This window comes from Rousettus aegyptiacus, unplaced genomic scaffold (genome assembly GCF_014176215.1).
Source record: "Rousettus aegyptiacus isolate mRouAeg1 unplaced genomic scaffold, mRouAeg1.p scaffold_m13_p_1, whole genome shotgun sequence".
Classification (NCBI taxonomy): Eukaryota; Metazoa; Chordata; class Mammalia; order Chiroptera; family Pteropodidae; genus Rousettus; species Rousettus aegyptiacus.
The window spans coordinates 75,406,801-75,434,361 of record NW_023416284.1 but is presented as its reverse complement, the minus strand read 5'-3'; the positions used below and the strand labels follow the sequence as shown (position 1 = coordinate 75,434,361).

Below are 27,561 nucleotides of genomic sequence, written 5' to 3'. Positions count from 1 at the left end.
TAGGAGAGATAGGGACTGAAACTGTGGTGAGTTTGAATCCACCATTTCTCACTCACAAACATAATGACTTCTATGTGTGGTTGTGGCAAGGAGGGTAGGATGAAGAAGGCAGGTTAAAAAAAATGCCCATGCACGTCTATGAAAACCGCCTAAGCTCCTAAGTCTTCTATCGATTCTTTATACCGTTTCCTAGAGACACTAGTGCAGACCAAAGATAAAGACAACCGGCAGAGAGATAACCTTGCTGTTATTTATATGCCTTTATAAATTTTTCCCTTAGTCTTGTTTTAATTTTTCAGAAATTCTCATGTAGGACTGAATCTGCCCACATCATTTCTTTAAAATTAAACTTACGCATAACTATTCATAGCTCCACCTACTCTTCCACCCATTTTTTGAGCTGTGTGCAGGTTTATACAGATGTCTGCAGATGTGCTTCCATTCTGCTCGACAGAAACCTGGCTAGCTTCACCCAAGTTTTCCATTGGGATTGCTTGCCAAACAGATTTCAGACCAGAAGTCCTTAGCCAAGCAGCCTGCAACAGTCAGGCTCTTTCATGCAACATTGCATTTGATTTCTCTCCTGCAAAAGTGACACATTTTGGAAAATGTTGGTAATACCGGCCTTTTCAATGGACTAATGTGACTAATTTTGGAATTGCCAAGAACTTTGTGATTTTTGAGAGCAGGTTTTGTGAATATAACAGTATAAAGTACCAGTGCAAAATGTAACATGAAAGAAGATTCTAAAGACAATGCAATAAAAACTATTCCTTCTCCACTTCTGCCTCCCTTGCAGAGCAAACTTATGTGAGTTGTTCAGCCAAATGTCTTATTGTTGTTGCATACCTTGGCACCTCCTGTTTCCTTAGAAAGAAAATCTTTAGACTGAAAGAAATAACATATACTTCCTTTCTTCTGTTAGAATATAAGCAATCTGAATAGAACCAGAAAGTTTTTGAACTACAGAGGGTGGAAACCTCAGGGTACAAACCGTATGAAAGTAGACAGTTGTAGTAGGTAGCTTTATAGTGGTCCTCAACTTGTCTTGATTTACATATTTTTAATATATTTTTCAATCTTTTGTGTTTTATTCCCAGGGTCTTGTTCGGGTAATAACGACTTGGTAGTTACTTGAACTCTATCAAATTGTTTGAATTCCCAGAATTCAATTTCCTACATCTCCTCTCTTCTTTCTCCTCTAATCTCAGTAAACTTCTTTTCCTAATTGTCTTTGGGAGGAGAATAAATGTTTGCATATTGACTTGAAATTCCAGAATCAAAACTGAAATATACTGAAATGTTGCATTTCACTTGACTAGCAGGTCTCAACATGCCTATTCTTAAGCCTTTCCTTGTGCAATATCTCCTGAATAAACTGTCCTCTCCTCGCTAAATGCTGTTGCTTTTGCAATACCACACACTTTATATCTTCAGTCTAGAACCATGCAAGTTCCAGTTCCCAATGCACAATATTCCAACTACTGTTTAAATCCATTTTTAGTTCTTTTCTCCGAGACATGAATAGTGATTTTTCTACTGCCTGTCAGTTATTTACTCATTATAAAGACTAACTTATCTAAAGCTTCCTTTCTGGGTTTGCTCTGAAGAGACCGTTTACCTGCATTAAAAAAGACTAGATTTGAAATCAACTAATTTGAGTCTCAATTTCAGTTTTTACCATTGATAGAGCCTCTCTTTTCTCATTTGTGCAGCAGATCAGTGCCTGAAACTTGAAAGATAGTCTCCCAAACTAGTTACAATTAATCAAGTGTATATTCACAAAAACTGTGTAACTGAAGATGTGACATTCAGTGTAAATGAGAAGGTTTTAAATTTTTGTCTTTGATCATTAAAGCTAAAACCCCTAAAGATATAAAGATCAATTTCTTGATTTTACAAGTCAGGGAAGTGATGTCCCAAGATCCCACAATCAGATAGTTAGCAGCAAAGCTGAGAACAAAACCCATGCCCCAAGATTTCTAGTCAATTGGGTTTTTCCTGTGTAACATTCTGAGTTTGCAGATTCAAATAAATGCAAATTAATTTAATACTCACTGCAAGGATTTGTGTTAAGCACTGAAGATACAGAAAGAAAGCCAAATTTCTGCGCTCAAAAAATTATAAACAAATAGGGGAAAAAAATATGGCACCAACTAATTACAAAGCAGAGTGAAGTAGATGCTAAATGAAGGCAAAATGTGTTTGTGATTTCTCTAATTCAAAGAGGAGTTGGAATTTAAACGGGACCTTGACAGTTTGAAAAGTTTGGAAAGATAGGGAATTAGGGGGTAGGAAGTACATCCCAGAGGAAATTACGAAAGTAAAAACAAGCATCTCAAAAGTATATGGTATATACTGGAAATATAGACGAGACTAGTGGTAGAGTGTAGCGTTTCTAAGACATATTTATAACTTAGATGAAAAATATAAATATTTGAGGACCATATCTTCAAGAGCTTTGGCCTTCTTTTCTAAATAGACAACCATTTCAGGTATTTGAAGGAGTCAGGAGTGTGAGATAATTTAATCTTTTAGGAAAGTAACACTTAAAAACTAAGTCTAGGTTGCGTGAGGAGAGCCAATAGGGCATGAATAGTGGTAATGGGGAGAAGAGGGTGGATTCTAGAAACATGCCATGTCAGGATTAAATATAAATCAACAAATCTAACCTTAGGAATTTATGTCATTTCTCTCTTCTCAGCTATCCCCTCTGGTGTTCCTATATAGAATATTCAATATGACTTTGTCATCTCACAGACACTACCAGGTTACATCTTTCATCTACAGAACATTAGCTAAAACTAGTTTCTAAAATTTTTTTTGTATTATTGCAGAGAGAGAATAGGGTCATGTTGCTTTCATAACTAGCTTGTTTCATAAGGAAAAAGTAAATTTTTCAATACTGGATCTATAATAATGGAGTATCCATTGATCATAGTTCTAGAACATGGGCTTAATAAACAGGAAGCCCATGGAAATTTTTAGAGCACATTCATAGACATGTAAGAACAGAATTTGACCAAGAGAAACTAACTAAAATAGTCATTTTGGGTTTGAAACTTCTGATTTACAAGTTTTGCAACTAGTTCTATACTTGGCAGAAGCCAGGTTGTCACTTAAGTTACTGTCAGCTAAACCACAATATTCCACTGATACAGAGAATGAAAATTTCATCCAAGTAAAACCATTTAAAATAGAAATGTCATTAATAGAACATGACATTTGTCGTTTGTCATCATAATCATTCAAAGTTGGTATTTTAGAGGTACTTTGAAAAATACTCTGTTTAAAATTTCTCTAATTCATACCTGATCTACTATAAATTATCTCAGTAACCTAAATTCTCCTATAGTTCAGATTTCCACTATAGGTAAAACCTAAACCTAAGGCCTTACCTACAAATGAGAAATTAACTTGCACAAACTAGATATCTGACTTTTAATGGGCTCAAAGCAGCAGATATAGGACTAAAATTGTTTGAGCATAGATACAATTGGATCTCTTAAATTCTATTAAATGTCTCTTTTTAATTTTCTTTCCAATGAAGTGTTCATTTGTATTTAAATGTGGCTACTGTTTACACTGATCTGTTTTTAATGTTTCATCAGAAGTTTGTAAAGTGCTACAGATGAAAATCAATGAAAAACAAAGAAAAATTTTCATATTTTATGACAAATACTATTAAATTCTATGTATCTGTGTCTATAATTTTATTATAGAATAATAGAATAATAATTCTAAAATTTATTTATAGACTACTAGCTAAAACTAGTTTCTAAGTATTATATATATATATATTATTATGTATATATACATCTATATATATGGAGGCTAATAGAATTTTTCATAAAAGCTAAAACTTATAAACAATCAACTGTTCATCAAGAATAAAATGAGTAAATAGTCTACATAGCAATAAAAGTAGCCAGCTACAATTATAGATGAATCTCACAAAAATAGTATTGAGCGAGAAAAGCTATAATACATATTATATGATTCAACTTATATAAAGTTTAGAACCATGCACAATTAAATTATACTGTTAGAACAACTTCCCCTGAACTGGGGAGGAGAGTGTAATTAGGATTGGAGGGGGCATTTGCAGAGACTTTTGAGGTGCTGGCAAAGTGTGATATCTTGATCTAGGTGGTATCTGCATGGATATCCCTGGGATTTCAAATGACGAAGTACATAATTGTGTGTTGTGGACATGGATGTTGGATTGCCTAGAATCTGCTCCAGAACTATCATTCCTAATTGGGCAATATTTCTATCATAAATTCTGTGATGTTTTGGAAACATAGGTAAAATTGACAAGTATGCATGTAGTGTTATGTGTCTATTACTGTGGGTCATAGCTAATAATGTATTGTGACTATGTTAAAAAGGATCCAGGATCCTAAAGATTTGGATTTTATTCTATAGGTAAGTGGGAGATAAGAAAGACCTTTTTACAGAAAAGTATCATTATCAATTGAAATGACTGGAGAACAATTCAGAACAGTATTTGATTCAGCTCCAAAATGTGTTATATTGACACATGCTAGGTCAGAGAAGAAAATAGCTTTGTGGATAAGAATGTTAATGATAGGCTTTCTGAAAAGACATGGGACCAGAGCTTATCTTGGAAAGAGTTGTAATATTTAGACAGAGAAAAAGGCAGGGGAGAGAACATTTTAGGTTGAAGCAAGGTGTGATGAGCAAAGGCAAAGTGATGAGACAGTGTTTCTGTTTGGAAATAATGAGATCTGGGGATGCATAGGTGAAATCATGGCAGATTAAGACAGCCTCTTGCTCCAGAAGGGAGATTTTGAACTCGACTGTGTAAGCCGGGGGAGATTTTCAAGGAAAATGATGGGATAAAAATAGCGCTTGAGAAAATAAAGCTTATTCAACAGCAGTGTTCAGGGAGATGCAGTGGGAGAAACATTAATCATCTTCATGTGGGGCGATGACAGTAGAAGCAGTAGGAGCAGAGAAGCAGAGGTCGTACTTTTCAGTTAAATCAATTGAACAAACAAAGATTGGCTAGAGACTGAATGAGAGGAAAGAGTTAATGCTGCTTCTGCTGTAGAACAGAATTCTAACTTTCAAAAGATAACCAAAAATTGCCATAGAATCTCATTCACACAAAAATGGCAATACCAGTCCCCATCATGAGCACACAAATGTTGTGAATTTTTTTTGCAATTGGGGTAGATCGGACTAGCCACCTCTGTGGCCAATGGTGGGCATTTATAAAAGGAGCGGTCAGCCTATGGCCATAGGAAAGAGCAAACCTATTTGATAACAAGAACACACCTTCAACCCTAATCTTATAAGAACCATGTGTCAGCCAAATAAAATAATCAATGTGAATTAATATTGGAAATAAATAGTTTGGGTTGCATTTGCAGTACATATTGGTGGGCAAACGACTTGGGGAATAAAGACACCCTTGTCTTCAGAACTTTTTAAAAGTTGAAGGAATTGTCATGAGCAATTACGAATTAGTCTTTATCCAGACTGATTGCTGTAGATGACCTAGAAATCATCTCAAAACTATTATGTGCCATTAAGTCACATCACACAGATCACCACTTACCATAGGTAGGTGAGAAAGGGTGTGAAAGGTGCTCGGATGCCATGTTAAATATTCGTCATGAAGTATTGAAGCAGAAGACTCTACTTTGATCCTCGATTACAAAATTATCAACAATATTTATGGGGTGACACATTTGAATGCATATGAATGACATGTCCATTAGACAATCATGGAAAACCACCATGAAGATATAAAACCATAATATTTGTAAAGTATTTAAGCATCATTTTAGTTCCTTGATCTCACTTCCCCACTGTGTAGAATACATTTTTCCTTTTTCTACATAAGAAATATAAAAGATTGCTGAGAGGTTAAGCAATTTGGCTGGCATTATGATGGCAAATATAGAGTGGGGAAAACTCTGAGTTGGTTAAGAGAGTCTTGACCAAATTTGGGGGACCAGGAATGCATTAGTTAACCAATCTGTCTTGCTTTTTATTTTACCTATAAAATAAAAGAACTAAATCATCTCATAGAATTTTTCTAAGGATTGAAGAGATGTGAAAGAAGGGTTCAAACACAAGATACAGTCAGTATAACTATAAAGTTCCCATACATTTTTTAACTTTGCAGAGACCACTAAGAAATAGCAATGCCCTGGAAAAAATGTGCTTCTTGCTCAATCTGTTGCTGCAACAAAGGTCTTAAAGAGAAAACTACTGTTTTTAACCAGTCAGTAAGAATATTTAACATGGCATCTGATGCTTGTCCTAGAGCTTTATTTCCTATATATGGTAATTAGCAATCAGCATATGGAATAGGACTATATAAGGTGACTTCAGGTGGACAACGTTTTCATTCATTAACTTTTCAAATACCACTGCTATGTCATGTATCTGGGCAGTGTAGACACAAAGGAACACAAAATATAATTGCTCTCCACAGAATCTCAAAGCCTACAGAAGGAGGGAGAGAGATCACATATTTACAAAGCCAAGTGAGAGCTGAGGCATGAAAAAAAAATGCTATGGGAGCACAAAAGAAAAAGTGAAGTACTCTGCCTGCATAGGCAAAAAGTCTTCTCCAGGAAATGACATCTGAGCTGTGGTTATACCAATGTCTTACAGACCAGCTAGATAGAATACTGGGATTGTGCATTATTTATAGTAATGTAACTTTGGAATTCCTGACTTAGGCCCTCCATCTCAGGATACTCACCTCAGCCCTCGCCCTTCCAACCTCCACTTTGAAGCATTTATCTTAAAGTTTCCTAAGGCCTCATCAGGTACCCAAGACTGGAGGGGTGGCAGCTGTTTAAGTGAGGAGTCAAGGACCTGAACCAGAACCCCACTGGCTTTTGGACTTCTGTTTCTCTTTTTGGGGATAAGAATATCTTTTGGGAGAACCGACCCTTTAACTCCATCCTACCCCATGCTGGCATGTAAGGCTGATAAGACGCCTATCTATGGATTGGTTGTGGGCCCTGCAGTCTATCCCTCATTCCAGGAGACCTAGCAGATTGCTACTGGCCAGCATGCTATTTCTTTTGTAAATCAGGTGTGATCAGTGATGACATGGTGATTTGGAGTAACTCGAATAGTTTCTGTAGACAAAGACCCTGCACACTCTAGGGATGACTGTGGTTTGCAGTAGCATGTATCTCTACATGACTGCCCCATGTTGAAAAATTTTCCATTTATGGAGCCGACCAATAAGTCAGCTCTCAGTAATTATAACAGTTCACTTCATTGTGGCAAAAATACTTGCCAAAAAGAATGCTTTCTGGAGAGGCTAGCAATACATAAAAGTAATCTCCTCCCTTCTTCTGATTTCATTAAGAATATTACCTTCTTCTCTTTGATTTATTCTCTGACACAATTCTATTCCTACATCTTTTGCTTTCTCTTAAAAAGAAAACAAAACTATAACTGAAGAACTTAAACTACTTCATCAGCGTTTTGTTGCCTGTAGAGCTGGCCAGCCTTGGAGGAATAAGCTGAGACTAGGATGACGAGGCACATTTTCTAAAGTGACCAGTAGTACACTATGGCGAGCACCGAGGAAGAAATGAATTCAGTTCAATTAGATTAAATTATCATGTTGGGGCATGAGGAGAAGACTTACATGAACACTATTTACTAAACATGCTTCATTAAACGCAAGATCTCAAATAATGAAAATATCAAGTACTCAATATGATAAACATCACACGTTTCACATCGGATTCACGGCCTTCATTGTGGCATTGACGTAACTCTGTGTGTGTGTGTGTGTGTGTGTGTGTGTGTGTGTGCGCGCGTGTGTGTGTGTGTGTGTGTTACTATTATGACAGGTCTTTTGATCTGAATTAGTATCTGCTATTTTTTAACATCCCAAATCCACTGACAGTACATACATTGTTATTTACCATGTCCAAAATATAAACAATTGACTTAAAATTAAGAAAAAGGACAAGTTCTAGGTCAATAAAAAACAAGGCTTTTCCCCCCTTTTCTTCCCTCCTCCAATTCCCCACCCAAATCCCTCAATGATAGATGTTGAGGGATAAATCAGAATGTCTTCCCCTTGCACTGTAAGCAACTTGAAAACAAAGCCCCCAAGTATTTTCAAAAAATTGAAGATCTAGAAAAATGTTAAACTGTCAAAAAGCTTCTTGTCTCATTTCAGTGCACTGTATAAGTAGGTAGCCTGAAGCTATATATAGCATCCGAGTGCTATTCTTGGATCTCTGATACAGTTTTAATTGTTTAATTTAAACAATATTTTGAACAATGAGAGAGAAAGCTAGTTGAAGATGGGGTCAGAACAATCAAGTACCACAGATTTCTCTAAGTGTTTCTCTCCAATCCTCTATTTTCTCTGACACATCTCTTGTACATGTCTTGGAAATAGTCTTCATCATGCTGCAAGTGACAAGGTGTAAGGAACTTTTCAGTAGGTGTCAGACTCACCTAAATTAAAATCATTCATTTATTTATTCATTCATCCAATATTTACTAAGCTCCTGTTTACCAAGTACTGGGACTGTGCTAGAGGCTGAGAGAGCAGAAAAGAGCAAAATGATGAGTATTACACTGTGATTCTTGCCTTAGAGATGCTTACTGACTAGTGGAGAGACAAACATGTGGGGACACAATAGAAGGACTTTCAGCAGCATAGTGGACTTAACTGATGTTTCCATGGGGTGCCTTACCTGGATAGACATCCTCGACAGTGAGAGCTGGAGTTTCAATGCCAAATTCAGGGACAGGGGAGAAGTGACCTTGGCTTTGCATAAAGCAGTGAGCTAAGACCCTGCTTAGAGAAAGGCTCTTCAAGGGTCTGCCCATTCTTAAACCTGGAAATAGGAAAATGAAAGCAATACAAAACAAAAAACTAGGCCTATAAGGCAGGAAAGTAGCGAGAAGCTCTAGGAATTTGGATTGAGACAGCAAGGCCCCTGGGAGAAATTGAAACTGTAAGCCTGTGCCACTCTTTATATGGGATTCAAATGTGGACTGCCTACAGGATTCAAAGAATCCCAAGGATAAACGTGAACATCATTTTTTTTCTCCTAGGCCGTTGAATCACTGAGATACTGATGAAAGCAAATGAAAAACGACTCTAGGGAATGAAAAATCATCCTGTTGAACATAAATTCACAATAACAATTCAAAATCACATGAAGAAATAGACCATAATAAAGTTAGTAGATGCAACAAAAGGAGAACTAGAAATAAGAGAACAATCTAAAGGTTATTATAAAATATAGATACTAACCATAAGAAAATTAAAGAGGAAATAGAAAGCATTGTGAAAGCAGAGACCACTATGAAAAACAAACAAATAAAACAGACTAAAAAAGGAAAAAAATACATCTAGAAATGGAAAATATAGTCTTTGAAATTAAACATGAAGTATTTGGATTAAATTGTACAATGTACACAGCCAAAGAGAGAGTAATAAACTGGAGGATCTAACGATATCACATAGAGTGAATCCTAGAGAATGACAATTAAAAAAATATAATGTTCTGAGAGACATGGAAGATAACAAGATACCTAACATTTGTTAAGCCCTTACTGTATACCAGACCCTGTTCACATTGTTTCTCTATATTAATTCATTCAACCCTCATAATGATGCTCTGGGGCAGTATTAATACTAGCCCCAATTTTACAGGTGATAAAACTCATACGGAGAGAAGTTTAATGATGGAAAATAGGAACAAGGAGGGAACCGGGCATCTTCTCCCCAAAGAACTGCTCCAGAGCCCATTTCCCCATACTCACTTGAAATCCACTGCACTGTCTCACTCTTTGGCTCATTGTGAAGCAGTAGCCAATGTAGTGATGCATCATTTAGCATCACTTCCCATTCTTCCTTGCCTTACTTCTCCCTTTTAACAACCTTATAGCCCTGGCTTTTTACCTTGGAGATAAAATAGCAGTTAATTGATGTCTATTATAATAGATCCTTAATAAATACTATTATAAATTAGTGAATTAAGAGAGTATTATAATCACACTATTCAAAGTCATGGAGGTAAATACCATAAAGAATGATTCCTTCTAAAAATTTGAAAATTGTTATCTCTGGGGAAGTGAGACAACTACTTTTAGCACTATTTAAAATTTTAAACTTCTCATATGTATTTCTAGCACAATAATATTTAAAATATATAAAATTCATACTGAACTAAAGATGTTTTTAGACAGATCTTGAGTTTATCATTCATAGATCCTCACTAAATGAACAAATCACATATATTTAGAAAGAAATTGAACAAAGAAAGCAGATGAGAAGTTGACAAATATGCTTCTAAAGTAAAACAAAAAGAGAAACAATGGAATGTTGTTTTAAATAAGGAGGAATTACAAACAAGGGATAACTAGAAGCAAGACTTTAATAACATGGGAGATGAAGAGAAGTGATTATATTTAAGTATTCTAGAGTTGTTCAGATATATTGACCAGATATATAAGGCCAGAGTATGTTAAATTTTAATAATTACTGTAAAGAAAATGGAAATAAATTATATAACTTCCAACCCAGCCTAAGGGAAAAATAGAATAAAGGAAATCCTATCAGAGACCAAGAGGAGCAAAACAATTAGAAATAATTGTCAAAATAATATGACAAAAAGTCACAATAATCGTAAATAGATTAAACCTCCCTACTAAAAGTCAAAGAAAAAAAACAATGCAACAATGATGCAGTAGGCAAATAGTAACCAAAAGAAACATACAAATATTACTATCAAATAAAATAGATTTTAAATTCAACAACATTATTGAAGATAAGGAAAATTGTTACTTAATGATAAAAAGAATATTTTATAGGATGATATAAAAAGCTAACAAAGTAGCTTCCAAATAAAGAAAAGGTAAATGACCAAAATTATAAGGAAAAATTGACTAATCAAAAATTATAAATAGAGGGTTTTAAACATCCTTTTCACAGTAACTGATCAATCAACTTAGTAAGTATAGTAATTTAAACAGCTCAACATTTTTTATTTAATGTACAATTCAACAATTAGAGACTACATGTTCTTCAAAATAATAAATGGTCCATTTGAAAAATTAGTTACAGGCTAGATCATGAAAAAAGTTAATAATATTATACAAAGCATTTTTTCTAAAATGCAGTAAAGTTATGTCTATATTAAAATATTACTTAAAATGTGTTTGGAATTAAATAAATATCTAAGAAATTCATAGATCAAAAATAAATCATAATGAAATTAAGAAATATTGAAAACTAAACAGTAATTTAAAACTACTTACAAAATATATAGGATTTGCAAGTGGTGCTCAGAGAGAAATTTGTAGGCTTAAGTGCATACTGTACGAAATACTTGATTTTTAGAGTTAATGAGTCACACATTCAACTCAAAAAGTCAGAAAAGATACAACAGACTAACCCAAAGAATTAAGAATGGAAAGGAAAACTAGGATACAACAGAAGACCCAAAAACAAAACAAAAGTTAGTGTTATGAAAATATTAACAAAATAAGCAAATCTTTGGCAAGATCCACAAGAATGAAACAAGACAAGTCACATATAAAGAATTATATTAGAGAAACATAATTAACTGATAATTTTTAAAAATTTATTTATTTTAATTAATTTCACGTATCTAGTGCATTGGTTAGACGACTATATAGTTCGTAAAACAATTCCCCCACTTGCTCCCTCCCTCCCCGACCCTCCATATAGCCAATGTATTAATGTTAACTGCATTCCTCATGCTATGCTCCTCATCCCCATGACCATCCAACAGCTACTAATTTATGCTTCTTTAACCCTTCACCCCATTCTCCCAGCCCCTCAAACCTTCCTTCCCTCCATCTGTCACCAAATTGTCCATTATATCTGTGAGTCTGGTTTTGATTAGTTAGTTCTTTCTATTCCTTAGATTCTGCATATAAGTGAAATCATATAGTGTTTACCCTTTTCTGTCTGACTTAAATACCTTCTAGGTCCATAAAACAATATCTTTTTCCATCCCCTTTCTTTTAGTCTGTGTGTGTCTTTTAATCTGAAGTGAGTCTCTTGTAGTCAGCATATGTAGGGGTCTTGTTTTCTTATCCTTTCAGCCACTCTATCTTTTGGTTGGAGCACTTAATTCTTTTCCATTTAAGGTACTTACCGATAGGAATGTAGTTGTTACCATTCTTTATTCCTGTTTTCGATACATGTTTTTTCTTCTTAAAGAAATCCCTACAACACTTCCTGTAATACTGGTTTGGTGGTGATAAATTTCTTTTAGCTTATTTTTGTCTGGGAAGTTCTTTATCTATCCTTCAACTCTAAATGATAGCTTTGCTGGATAAAGCATTCTTGGTTGTAGATCCTTAGTCTTCGTTATGTCGAATATTTTTTGCCAAGCCCTTTGTCCTGCATAGTTTTTTTTGAGAAATCAGCAGTCTTATGGGTGTCCCCTTATAGGTAACTGTTTTCTCTTGCTGTTTTTAATATTCTTATATACAAAGCATTCAGTATAACTCAATACATTGGAATATAATAAGAGTAGTTTTATAAATCATGAGGAAAGAATGCACTATTCAATAAATAGTACTGAAAGAGCAAAAAAGACCTTCCATATTGAAAAAACTAAAATGGAATTTCTAGCTCACATCATATATAAAAACAAATTCTAGATGGATTAATGACCTAAATATGTAAGGCAAAGCTTTGACACTAAAAAGAGAATATAGATGACAGTTGTATAAAGTCATTGTAGGAAAGAATTTCTTTAAAATTTCAAAAACAGAACAAAACGTAAGCAACTGATAAGAATGGACAAAATTATGAGCAAGCAATTTGCAGAGAAGTAATCTGAATTCCTAACAGGTAATTAAGATATAGCAGTTAAATCACACCTAGCATACTGAAAAGGAAATTAAAATACTGGTGATACCAAGTGATGACGAGGTGGAAAGAGAATCTTTCATACAGTGTCGATGAGATGGTAATTGTTACAATCACTTTGAGAGCTATCTGTCAATGTCTAGTTAAATTAAAGGTGTGCATATCCTATGACATGGCTTTTCCAATTCTTATATTCCTTAGAGAAACTATTGCACAAAAATACAGCAGAGAATTTATCGAGATGCTCACAAAAGGATTATTTGTAATTGCCAAAAACTTAGATCCAATTAAATAACCCTTTATGAGAAAATATATAAATAAGTTGTTATATAATTCTGTATTGAGATACTAATAAAGCAGAAAATATGAATGGACTAAATTTACCAGAATCAACACGCAATAATCTTAAAACATAATGTTGAATTAAATGTAGAATATTACAAACTAATTCTTAAAATGTGATAACATTTACGAACTTTTGAAACCCACAGTGCAATATTATATAATGTTTACAAATGCACACATATGGTAAAAATATAAAAAGATAGACATGATACACAAACATCAACTTCAGGATAATACTTGCTTCTGGACAATGGTGTGGGAAAGGGAGGATTGGTGCTCTTTGAGTATATGTGTAATTTTTATTCCTTTATATTCTGTTAAAAGGAATAAAACAACTAGGACACAATGTTAACATTTTAAAACCTGATAAATGCACACATGAGTAGTACAGTATTAACTATTACTGTATCTTTTATGTATATCATAAATAAAAACATAATATTTATAAGATGTTACAATAAATGTTCAACTTGCACTAGGTTCCACGGTGGCACTGACGACTGAGCAGGTAGCTCCGTCTGCCCATGTGTGCTGAGGGACCCTTCCAAAATGGCACTCTTAATGCTGTGATATGAAAAATGAGGAAGAGTCCCCTGGGAGAGAGATAAGGAAATAGTATGGAGGAAGCCATGGCATGGCAGGGTACTGTGGGAACTGAGAAGCACCTGGAACAGCTAACCATAAAATGGTAGGACATATACAAGGAGGAGGAAGACTAGGTTTGTCTTGGCTGTAGGTCAAGATTTGATGTCTTAGAAAATAAAATGCTCACTGAACACTTTTGCTTCTATTTTCTTCTCCCAACACAATCAGTTCCTTATGTGCCTTGCCTCCTCAAGACACTCTTCCAATAGTTGCAAATAAATATCTATTAGGGCCAATGAATTGCATTTTTGAGAAGACTTTAGTAATCACCTACTAGTCCAATCTCCTCATTTTATCCACCAAAGAATGTATTAATCATTTTGAAGGCAAACCAATCTGAAAGTTTTCTCTTTGTATTCTAAGTTAGCTCAATTGGCTTTCTGGATGAACTGATTCCTAGAAAAGATTTATGAAGGATTCAGAAGAAGGACTGTGTCCAGAGAAGTTGTTCACTGGCAAAAGTAATACTGAATTATATACAGATGGGTGTTTAATTAATTACAAATTGTTTTGATGGATTCTTAATTATGAAAATTAATAAAAATTATCTTTTTACTTCATTTTTTGAAGAATGAGATGGGTGCCACCTCATTCCACCCCCAATTTTGGGGATTTTTATTATAAATGAGAGAAGGAATAGGAAAGGTAATTAATAAAGCTGTGTCACTATATGCAGAAAATGAGCAGGGAATGATCATAGATAGCAAAAAGGATTCAAGTCCAGGTCAGAGGGAGGATCGCACACCCAGAGAAGCAGCAAGAGTTTGCATGGGGAGACAATGAGAATCATTTGGGGTCAGACTGTTGAATTTTAGAATATGATGCCACATTCCAAATCAATTTAATTCATGCTTCTACCCCAGCACCACCACCTGCAGTAGCTCAGATCAACATAATCAAAGATTCTCTGTGATGTTCTGAAATACAGTTTCTATCATAAAAAAACAATCTCTTCCTTTTCTTGATTCAACTCCACCTCTCAAGAAAAAATTCTGGCAGTCTAGGAAGTGAAATCTAATAAAGATTATGTCCTCACTTTGTGAAAGCATGCTCTTGTTTCTGGTTTTCTCTCCTTCTTCTCACCTTAGTTTGAAACCTTTGTGTTTCCTGGTCCTTCAGGTCATACTGGAGCCACAGATAAATCAGAATATCCATGAAGAAGCCCCCTCATCTATAAGACTGTTACCACTGGAGATTTCGATCCAGGTTAATGATTAGTGTAGACATTAGTTAGCATCAATCTAGAGTTGAAGAGGAAGATTTTATGGACTCATTCATTCATTCCTCCAACTTAAATTTCTAAACAGTTCTGGGCAGTTATTATCTTCCTATTATCAAATTTATGCTTCTTTTTACAATTAACACCCAAAACTATACGTTTGCAGGTAATGGGCTCTTTTCTCCATGGGTTAGCAACCTTCTTCTTGTTTTATATAGTTCTTAGCTAAGGTCATTTTGAAGAACACAGTAGCACATTTCTCATCTCTTTTAGCAAACAGTACAGTGTCTTGGGTAAAGAAAAAATGCTTGCTGTATTAGCTCAGCCAATTTCTTTTTTGACCTGGCAAAATGCCACCATACACTACAAAGCATTATATACATATCTGCTTGCTTTTGCTGTTAGTTGCAAATATTAATCATAGAAACATAACTAAGCTCTTTTTTATTCCAATACTACATGTAGAAATATCTCTATCTCTTATTATTTACATGTTAACAAAATCTGAGGAAGATTTTAAGTAGAAAGCATCTCCTATGATTATTGTGTTTCCTAAATAACACTTATGCTTAAAAGCATAGTAACGCGAGGACAAAACCTGACTTTGTTTGGAAGCACATTAAGATTGAAGTGATGCCGACTCTTGGTTGATCATGTACAATTGTCAAAAACAAAGCTTAGTTTTGCCAGTTTCTGTCTTGGGAGGTTACTCTAAATGAATTTAATGATGCATAATAGTTCCCAAATTGTGTGTAAAATGTTTTGAACAACTCACGGTTAATGTAATATGCACCCTTTAAGAAAAATTAACAAGTTCTAATATAAAGAAAAACCACACTGGTATGCCCTGTATGGGCTTTTGATCATATTATTAGGAAAGCTTTATGAGCAATGTTCATAATTAATATGCATTATTAACTTTGAGTGTGTCCGAGAACTTTCAACTTGGGAACGTCAAATTTAGGCAAGCTATTGAGCAATGTCTACCTTTCTCTTGCAAGCAAGACAGGAGTATTTCATTTTTAATGTAAAGTTGAGATTAGGATTTAGAAGAATCAAAGTCTTCTTTACCTTTAGGTATTGACAGATTTGGGGGTAGGCACTAGCATAGGAAGCCATGGCCATTTCCTTGAAATCAGAGGATCTGAACCCAGGAGCTCCAGGTCTCCCTTGACATGACATATTGCTAACTCTGGAAAAGGAAGAGAAAGGAAGTCTGGAAAAGGTACTTAAAAAGTGAAATTTTTGTAAGGTTTCCTTTAAATAATTTCTATTCATTAGCTTTGGTAAAATATAAATTTATGATGTCCATTCTCTGAATATATCCTTTGTTTTTTTAAAATCAAAATGCACACATTTTTTAAGAATTGATTATTTTTTCAAGGTTTAATAATTCTGTTTTTTTTTTAACCTACTGAATTTCAAAAAACAAAGGCCTATTTAATTTTTTTTAAGTAAATTATTTACAGGGTTTGGAAATGAAAGAATATTTATTTCAGTACTTAAAAAAAAATCTCAAATGAAAAGGTAGGTTTACTTCCATAAATGGGAGGACCTAAGAAATAAATGTAACAGGTTTCTCCTATATCTTCAAGAAGTCCTCCAGGAATTTCTTCCTGCGTTGGCTTGGAGAGATATTTTTATCTTTACTAGAGCCTCTTTCCTATTCTGGACAGCAGCATGAGTGAGGGTGAATGTGTCTCTGAATGGCCAATGGCCAGCATTCATTTCAGATCTGGGCGATGCCTATTTACATAATACAGCTCTTTGGCACTGCCTTCAGCTCTCTGGCTTTCTCTTTGTCAGGCCAAAACATCTCAAGTCTTGGGATTATTGTGAGGATTAAATGATAATTATTTTAGTTAAAAATATAAAATATGCGTAAACTATACAATATAATATTTCATTTAATATATAATATTTAATGCATTTGTAACAAATATATTTTATAAATAAATGTACGTTTAAATATTTAATCTATTGGTAAAAAAAAAAAGAAAACAGCAGAGTTTCTCTGACACACTGGAAGCTCACCAAGTGATATGTCCCTCCTCACCTCTCCCCTACAATGGACTATCATCCCCTGCAAATTCATCATGTTAACCCTAAATGGGTTTTTAGAGTATAACCTTATCTATATATACATGTGTATCTATTCTTCTACTCTAAAATTCCAATAGCGCACTTCACTATGATCTCTCTTAGCTTTTTAATTTACCCTTCCACTCCTCTAAATGACATTCTTTTTACATGTAAGATGGTGACAAACTGTTGTTATAATAATTAGGGTGAATGTAATATGTATCTCAGAGGAAAAGCTTTGTTGACATTAAAACTGTAAAAATAAATATGATTTCTTTTCAGCACAGCATCTCTACTATAAAAATTTGTTTTAGAAGCTTAGCAGATCACACACAGCATGCCTGTGTGTTGGAAAGAGGAATATAGCCTGGCTTGTTAGAAGCAAAGATATTACTTTGATTGTTCACTTTACTAGTCTTAGAATATATTGTAGTATGTTCTTCAGTGAATAAAACCATCTTTTTTTCCCTGGAAGAAATAATTTGCCTATTACACAATTAAACACCTGCAATAGCCTCTTAAAATCTCCCCATACCTGGCTACTCACAGCTACCCTCCCTCTATCCCCCAAAACACACAGTTATGTGTTATGTATAACTAAATTTCTCACACTCAGAAAAATGGCCAATTTACATTTCTTGCCGATGTTACATTATCCTATTACCTTGTTCCTGCACCTGCTCTGTACAAACACAATTGTGATTCTGTCCTAATTGCCAATTATCATTAGCGGACTGTGAGTTTGTTAAGTAGCCCTGAGAAGCTCACAGTAGATACAGTATTAGCCCTGAAAGGATAACATCAGTGTCAACTGCAGTCCATTTTCAAGACTGAAAGGGCAGGAATCTGCCAATATAGATGTCAGATAAGAACCTATGAGTCCTATTTTTACAACCTTGTTCTCTACCACCAGCAGCTCTGCTCTGCATGGCAGGCAAGGTTTCTGTGTCCTGTGCCTGTAGTCTGATAACCTTTCTTGGTTGTATTTCATAACGCCATATGCTTCTGTTCTAAAATAGTGCTGAGGGTCCTATGAAAACAAAAACCAAAAAACTATTTTCCAGCTCACTGCATGTCAGTGGGTTGGTTGGAGAAAGAAAGGTGCGCTTTTCTGTTAAACATATTTTGTATCAAATGAAATGGTAATTGTCTAACCTGTGAAATTTATTTAATCCTATTGAGCTTCTGTCTCCTGAAACATAAAATGGAAATAATAAATTCATCTTGTGGTGTCAGTGTGATGACTAAATAAGGTGATATAGAATATATAAATAACATACACACATACTCATTGTTGTATTAGTCTTGGTGGGCTAGATTAATCTTCAGTAAAAATAACACCAAAATTTTAATAGCTTAAAACAATATACTGTATGGCCCTTATGGGACAGCAGGAAGATTCGACTCACTCCAGAACCCAAAAGGAAGCAGCAGCCACTATCTTGAACTTCAGCTTGTCACTCATAGGTCAGAACTGGTCACCTGGTTCCACCACCCTTAACAGGATCTAGATGAACAAATTGCAGTCCTATCATTGACCTGAAGATATTGAACCAGAAATATTTGAAGAATAATATTAACACTTATAATATTTGTCTTTCAAAAATGAAATCATATTACAGTCAGTTCTCCAAATGTTGATTTTCTCATTAACAATACATTGTGAAATCCTTCTAAGCTTAGGTGTTTACATGTAACTCATTATTTTTAGTGGTATCATGCTGTAAACATACCATAATTCCTGTAGCCATTTCTTTATTGATGGACTTTATTTTATTTTATTGCAATATTATAACAGCTAATATCATCTTCATGTTCTGGTGCTTGATTTTTATAAAATAAATCCTGAAGTGTCTAAAGGTACCAAAATTAACCATTTTTAAAAAGAAAACATAAGGCTATGTTTATAAGGCTATAAATCTCATTTAAAATAGAATTGTATAATTCCATTTTACATCAGAACAATAGACTTCTCATTTACTAACCTTTAACAATTTTCAACCTCTACCTAATTGTCCTCTATTTTTCCCTAGGTATAAACAGAAATGCCTAATTCCAAATTTTTAAATTTAGACTAAATGCCTCTTTTGGGTGTTGGCAATACAGACTTTAAAAATGCCTGACATAATAAAACCTTGCAGAAATGTCCTACCAAACCTCATCTTCTTTCCATCATAGGCACAAAAATTATATTTACCCTGACAGCATGGCCCGTTATGGAGAAGATCCTCTTATTTGGACTTAGGAACTAGACCACTTCTTTGCAATGCAGAAAGAGAAAGAAACATTTCCAAAATAACACTGCAGTTGAGAAACTACAGGAGTTTACTTCTAACAGTTTTCCCTCAATCACAGCTTTCTCCACCTGTTTTTTCTAAATCATCTTCCAATCATCTCTTCTCATCAGGTTGCTATCTGCTAAGTGTTTGGAAAACAATTTGCACAGAGCAATCTCTTAGTAAGCAAAATTATCACAAGCTGGAAGTAAAATTGCTTTCTACTCAAAGTTTTAGGAGAAACAAAGCAAACCCCTAGCAGAAACAAAACAACAACAAAAACAAAAAACAATCAAAAAACTCCACACGAAGTTGTTCACATCATTAAGATGTCTCAACTATATTTTTAAGAACTCAAATTCTAAAAAGAGATATGAAATGTTTTCTTCGAACCTACTGCCTACCAACCTCTCTCTGAAACTTATATCACAAAGTTGTCAGGAAGGATTAAGCTAAATCCAAAAGAAGTTTTTCTATAGGCTCCAAACACAGTTTGAAGAAAAACACTGTGGTAGAAAGCCCTTCTTTTAGGAGAATAAAAGCTTACCAATTGTGGCGCTGCTTTCTAAACTTCATCTGCAGGAGTGACATTCAAAATATGTAATAAGTAGACTTGCGAGAGTCAGAATGGATACACAACCTATTAGAACAGATGCCAGCCACAAACCATCTATATAGCTGTACCAGTGTGCAGGGACCAAATATGAGCTATACTTATATACATTACCGAATTGCCTGAAGAATTTTCACTGGCCTCCTATAGCAAGCTCTGCTCATGTCTCCTTGCTCAGAATATAAATGCATTATACTAAATATTAAAAAAAAAAAGTCTGAATGCTGTATCTCCATCTCAATGACAGCCTGCTCCCATTCCATTCCATACTTCCATCCCAGCATCTACAAAAACAAAACAAAAACAGCACACACACTAATGCAAAACCACAGCGAGATACCACCACCTTACACTATAGAATGGCTATTTTCAACAGGACGAATAGTAACAAGTGTTTGAGAGGTTGTGGGGGAACCTCTGCTGGTGGGAAGATAAATTTGTACAGCCACTATGGAAAGCAGGAGGTCCCTCAAAAAATTGAGAATAGAATTACTATACAATCCAGCAATCTGACTTCTGGGTATCTACTCCCCAAACTTGAAAATGTTTAACCATAAAGACATATACATTCTGATGTTCATTGCAGCATTATTCATGGTAGCTAAGACATAGAAACAACCGGAGTGTCCTTTGATAGATAATTGGATAAATAAGTTGTGGTACATACACACAGTGGAATATTACTTAGCCATAAGAAGAAATAAAATACTGCCATTTGCAACAACATGGATGGATCTTGAGACGATCATGCTAAATGAAATAAGTCAGACAGAAAAAGTTGAAAACCATAATTTCACTCATGTGTGGGACATAAAACTGAAAGCAACAAATGAACAAGACAAACAAAAAAAAATCTTATAGCTACAGACAACAGTTTAGTGGTTACCAGAGGGAAAGCGGGGAGAGGGGAGATAGATAAGGGTAAAGGGAACATGTGGCGAAGGAAGATTTTACTTTGGGAGGTGAACACACAATGCATTATACAGATGATGTATTATTGAACTTTACACTTGAAAACCTATATAATTTTATTAACCAGTGTCACTCCAACAAATTAAAAAAAAAAACGAAACTGCACACACACATGTAGCAACAGTGTGGCACAGTTCTGTGTTTGTGAAACATTTGGAAGTAATTTATAACCCTGTTCTTAAAATTGTGCTTTGTAGATTAGCTTGCAGTTCTGGTTTTAACATATTACACATTTAGATCAAACTTAGAAAAATATTAGACGTTAATCTTATACTAGAAATATAACATATAGTTATGATTTAGGGAGTATGTTCATTTTCTAAGGCTGTAGTAACAAATTACCACAAAGTTAGTGACTTAGAACAACAAATATTTGTCCTCTTGGTGTTCTGGAAGAAAGAAGTCCAAATTCAAGGTGTTGGCAGGGCCGAGATCCCTCCAGAGGCTCTTGGGGAGATTCCATTCCTTGCCTCCTTCCAGTTTCTGGTGACCGTTGGCATTCCTGTCCCTGCATCGCTCCAGCCTCTGCCTCCATCTTCGCATTGCCTTCTCCTCTCCTGTCTTCTCCTCTCTGTCTCTCTTTTGCGTGTCTTTTATAAGGACACTTATCATTGGATTTAGGGCCCATCCAGAGAGTCCAGGGTGCTCTCCTCATCAGAACATTCTTAACTTAATTACATTTGCAGAGAACTTTTTCTTAAGTAAAGTCATATTCACGTGTTTAAGAGATTTGACATGGGGTAGGGTGGGAGGGGGCACCATTCAACCACAAAGAGGGTAGGAATAAGGAAGGAGACAGACAGAAGCAGGAAGGAAACTTAATGGATAACTTGAGTTTAAATTAAAAAAATATATATATTAAGGAAGAAAAAAAAATCTTTTAATCTTTTCTTACTTCAAATAAGTGTGATGATATTTATTTAAGTGTACCTCTTTTAGTGGTTCTACTGCTTTCCCTTGTATTGACATTAATAGTTTGTATGTCTACTATCTTTTTTGTGAGAGTTAAAGCACTGTATGAGCATTTCCAAATTTCTACCCTTAACAACTGTTGAACATTTGAAGTAGGGTAGGACATAGACAAGCAGAAAGCAGAACCTAATCTCAGTTCCAAATTAATCGCATGCCGTTTCTCACGTTCAGACTTGGAGAATTTCAAAGCCTGCAGTTGTCCTCCCATCATCATTGCAGTGGTGTCTTCTGGAAAACTCACCTTTCAGTCATTGCCTTACTGAGTGTAATAGTCCTGCCAGCCTAATGACCATCTTTGACCACCCTTCCCTGAACTCCTTCTAGCCTAAGAGCGTGCATCCTGCCCACACAGCCACCATAACCACCCCTCCCCACTACCTGCTTCAAGTCAACTTTCCCAGTGAACTCGTTCTTCATCAACTCCATCTCTTCCACATTAGTCACTGAGAACTCCCTTTACACATGGCTCCCATTCAAATATTAAATGCATACTTCTCCACGGCTGCTCCTAGTTGCAAATTTACATGTCTGTTTTCAGCTGGGTGTGTTTAGTTATTCTTGTATGTCCTTTCATTGAGTGCATCCTCTCTCCTATTAAATTTTATTTTAAGCTCCGTGAGATCAGCGATTCTATCTGTTATTTACTTCAGAACCAAAATGTTCATTCCACTAGTAGGCACTTAATTTTATGGTTGTTCTGATTGCTAGGGGATACTTCTCAAACCTTAATGTGACTCCAGGTCACCTGGAGGTCTTGTTAAAATGCAAATTCTGGAGTAGAGCTTTAGATACTGTATTTCTCCTAAACTCCCATGAAACCAGGATCTTCTGGTCTGTGGGATCACATTTTGAGTAGCAAGATCTTAGGGCCCTGCAGGTTAAGTATGTTCTAAAGGGGAGGGGGTGAAAATGAAATTGCTGTGCAGCTAGGTGACACTGAGAGTGTTTCCAGGGAACTCTCTCCCATTTAGACCATCTGGGGAAAAATCCCACGAAAGCCACACAGGCCCTGTGTCGTAAGTGATAGAATGTTCTGGACATTCTTCCTTGAAAGAAAGTATTTCTCTACTTCCTTTTAAAATTGAAAAAAGAGTCCCACAATATTTGTTTTTCTAGAATAGTCAATTTCTAGAATAATCGATTCCTTCCACTATCAATGCAGGGAGATGATTGACTACTGCAGCAACAGAGCTGAGCTGTAATACTGGGGTCATAATTAAATATAGTTTATCTTATGTGATGAGACAGACTCTGTATGAGACATCTCTTGGCATTGAGAATTATAAGGACATTATAGTAATGGATAGCAGAAGAAGGCTTCACTGAGGTAGTGTTTAGGGCACAGTGTCAAAAAAAAAAAATGTCAGATATGTGTGCATATCTGCCCTGCTGCTTGTTGAGAGTCAGAGGAAAGAAAATGCTGGAAGCCACCAGTCGCAGCCATCATCTTTCAAACCGCTGCTAGCATTAAAGTATATTCATTCTATCCAGATCCCCTCCCCCACCCACCTGCCGTTGTAACCATAGGAGATAAGGCTTCTCAGCTTCAGAATTCAGCCGGCGACTCTAAAATTCATATGTCTTCCAAGAGTAGCATTGTCAAATGGACTTTTCAGCAATGCTTGAAATGTTTTACCATTTGCCCTGTCTAATACAGTAGCCATTAAGCGCATGTGGCTAGGAAATATTATATTGGACAGCACAGTTAGAAGCTGCGAACTCAAGGAAGACAGTGGAGGAAGATGGATGACCTAATAAAGCTCTCTGAAGGTACACCTTAATCTTTTTATAGACCTAACAAGACTAAAGAGCCCCCACAATTATGGGGCATCACTTTTATTATTTGAGCCTATGCTGGTGGTCATATCAGTGTTCTCTATGCTACAACGCCTCTTGACAAATTAAGATAGAGACACTCAGACACCTTAGGTCTGGTTAAGTATTCAGTGAGTGAATAAGAGGTTGCCGCAGGCTCGGTTATTTTAATAAGACCATATGGGGTTTATGCAAGTCCAATATTCTGACCTGGAGGGCAAAGAGTAAAGTAGATGAGGCATGCAATTTTAAAAATTCATTTAAGAAAAGATGCAATTTTTTTCTTTTCAGTGGGAAGTTAAGAGGTGACACGGTTTTGGGGAAAGTCCTGAGGATTAGAAAAGGAGAATAATAAATGTTTGTCTATAATATAGTACAAAAAATTCCCTCATACATTCCATCAGCATAACAAATGGGTCTTTTGCTTTGTTTAAGATAAGGCTTATAATTAGCCAGGGACTGACCTACTGACGTGAATCTGACATGAGAAGATACAGTGAGATTAACCTGTGGCTGATTTGGCTGGCAGTCCTGGCAAGATGGGAGGTGTCCCGGAAGGCCTTGGCCGACACCAGGAGAGACTTGCTTGTGATCTAATTAAAAAGAGCACAATTTCAACACTTGAATTCCACTTCAGTCCCTGAAATATCCTTCTAGAGCAGACTATGGCACCTGGAAAACTGACATTCCTAACTACAAAACACAAATGAAATTCTACATGTGCTGATTTGGGCAGAATGTTTTGCAGATGAGTATAAATGATGGACTGGTAGAATCGAAATGATCAAAAGCATATTATAATATCCTTGGTGGACTGTTGACCCTTTAACCTGTGAAGTGAGCAGTACATGTAGAAATTGCCCTGTTGGAGGAAAGACTAGCAGTGACCTGCCTTTTGTGGAAGTGTCTGTCACAGGGTGTTATGAAATTAACTTTGAGGAAGTTTCTGAAAAATCTAGCAGTGATAGTACATCCTTTAACTGACACTATTTCAGTAGGCAGAAGCAGGGCAGGAGTTGTTGATCCCAGGGAGCGGGTGTGATGGGAAGGCAGAGACTTAGTCAGACATGTCTGGCTGCAAACAACTGTTTCCTTCCTTATGCTTTGCATCAAAATCACTGGAGAGCTTGTTAAAGATATGGGTTGCTAGACCCTACACTGACCTACTAATCCAGAATTTCAGGGCTAGAGGGCCCCAAAGTGTCTTTCTTTAAACAAGTACCCATGGCGATTGTGATATGAGGCTTTTCTAAACCTTAGTGTCTAAAAGGTGATGTGGGATTCACAATATCTGATTCAGGATCATGGTATAGACATAGTGTGTGTACGTGTGCATGTGTGTATGTATGTTTTTTTAAAAAAATGCAGAACAAAAAAGTCTCAATAACTTGTACCTGTTATTACTATTGAACCACGAATGTCAATTCCTTGCTAAGCCTTATTCACTGTGCTAAAACAGCTGGATAATGAATCTTCAGCCAAATGAGCTGGGATCCCAAAGTTGCAAGCTGTTGTTTCTAAGTGTTGATAAAAACAGTCATTTCTGTTCCTTTTTACTCAAAGTTTCAGCGACAGTGGCCATAGGCCCTCTTCAGGTTGGAGAATTTCTACTGAGGATGAAAATATCAATTATGTTGTAGCACATTGTAGGCGCCACTGAAAGTCAAGGGCTGTGGGTTGGACCTACCAGAGAATTGTCATTTGTTTTGGCCCAAGAGAGGCGTTTGCACCCCGAGGGCCCCCAGCGCAGCTGCCTTCGGTGTGGTACGTCCTGCTTTCACAAGGCAGCGTGAGGCTGGAAATAAGGGGGAGGGGAGGCTGGCGTTCTGCCCTGGAGCTCCACAGAGAGTGAAGGTAGCTGCAAAACCTGCAGGCTCCAATTGCTGGTGCTGAGATTTACGGAGGGGTGGGGCTGTCAGGGGAGGATGTGCACGTGAGACCGCTAGAGAGGTGGGAGTGGGCTAGCTCAGGTAGGACCGCGGAATGCCTTCAGGAGACCCTCCTTCAGCCACGGGATATGTGCTAGCTTGGGCAGCGAGGTCGGCGAGGTCAGGACCCTTCCACGCCTTGCTCTGACCCGCCCTGTCTTGGTCGCGTTGCTGTAGAGACGCGAGTGCGGGGCGGGGCGGGGGCATGCTGGCCAGGCGACGGGGCGCGAGTAGCAGCGCTCGGGGGCCGGAGCAGCGCCCGGCCGGGGGCGTCCGGGGGCCGGATGGCGGAGCCTACGCGCGCCGCGGAGCCGAGGAGGTTTGCGCTCCGCTCGCCGCGCTGCAGGGAAGGCGCGGTGCCAGGCGCGAGCGCCCAGAGACCCAAAAAGAAAGCTTTTTATTTGCTGAGGATGAAGCCCCTGAAGGAACCCGCCCCCAACAACAACAACGTGTCCTTTGTGATCCATTGTCAACTGGGCAAGGAGATCAAACACATTTGCAGCAACTGCAGTCGGGGGGAGGACGCCCGGGACGGTGAGTGCCGGGGCCCGTCGGGGAGGCGGTCAGAGAGAGAGGCGGGGAGGTGGCTCTACTGGTCCCCAGTTTGCGGGCACCGCGGGCGTCTGCTGCCTGGAGAACTGCGGGAATGTCAGCGCTTTACCCAAGCGTGACACTCGCCCGCCCGGCACTTTGCAGAGTGCCGCCCAGAGCCAAACCCCGACTGCATCGTGCTTATACCATATACCCCAAAATGAGAGGTTTGAAACAGTTAAAGGGGAAACTCTGACATTTTCTCTTGGGAAGGTGGGTTTTCTGATCTTTGTCACGGGCAACATTATTAGCTTTAAAAAGATTATTGCGCCTGCTTTCTTAGGTTTCTGGGCTTCTTAGCTCTTCTCCCATGCTTGCGTTATAAGATATAGCCTCTGCTGGGCTGCGTTACAGATATGCGCTTCGTTCGGATGGGTTCACTTTGGAGAGATGGTTTGGCCTTGGCTACAGAGCCCAGCGTCCTGGGGACTTGTAGAGTTGTTGAATGATGGCTGTTTGGAATATAACCTAGCTGCGATTTTCGGAGTACCGCGGCTGGCCACTCTTGGAATGATGCCTAAAGGTCAAAATGTGGGAGATGGGGAAGGGGACATGCAGCAGCTTCCGTGGATGTCCAAGCCTAAGAACTCCCAAACCCGATCTGAAATGGGGAGGTGAAAGGGTGCTGCACCGCCAGAGACTCTGGGCAGAAGGAGCCAAGAAAGAAGGACAGTTCCGCGCGGACCGGGCAGAAGACTCTGCAGATGTGGACGCGCCTGTGTGGCGGTGCATTTCGTAGGAGCCTCTGGGCGGTTCCGAAGCAGTTCACCGAGAAGACTCAGGAGAGCCACGGAAGGTTGCGGAAAAGTTTTAGGCAGCAGATTTTGCAGAGAAGGTATTATCTACTGGCCAGCCTGCAGCTCATCGCCTCGCATGACGCTCGCACCTGCTAGGGCAGGCAGATTTTTCCATTAGCCAGGCGGGTTCGCTTGTTTCCTTTGGAAGAACAAATAATACTTAGGATCCCTCGCGTTCATTGTTGGCCTCTGAAGTGCAGAGTAATGAAGTGGCTGTTGCTCGGCTAATGTCTTTTCAAAATTAGCGTCCTGTTAGTATAATTGTACTTTTCTTTCTTTCTTTTTCTTTTTCTTTTTCTTTTGATTAAATTGCTTGAGAGGCTGTGTAGGATAGTACTAGCCATCTAAAAAAAAAAAAAATCGTGGCCTTACTGGAGGAAGGCAGGCTTACATGAAACACATGAACGCGGCTTCTGTTAGGTT

At 37.1% G+C, this 27,561-nt stretch overlaps 1 protein-coding gene across 11 annotated transcripts in view; it reads left to right on the top strand.

The window, feature by feature from the left end:
- Positions 1-27,561, top strand: part of PHACTR1 (phosphatase and actin regulator 1) — a 537,206-nt gene that overhangs the window by 272,985 nt on the left and 236,660 nt on the right. The window contains exon 1 of one of the 11 annotated variants that reach the window (XM_016123256.2): positions 21,908-26,284. The exons of the other annotated variants lie outside the window; for them this stretch is intronic. Coding sequence (XP_015978742.2) covers positions 26,035-26,284 — 250 coding nt within the window. The 5' untranslated portion in view covers positions 21,908-26,034. Of the gene's footprint in view, positions 1-21,907; positions 26,285-27,561 lie in introns of those variants that run through there. 11 annotated transcript variants of the gene reach the window in all.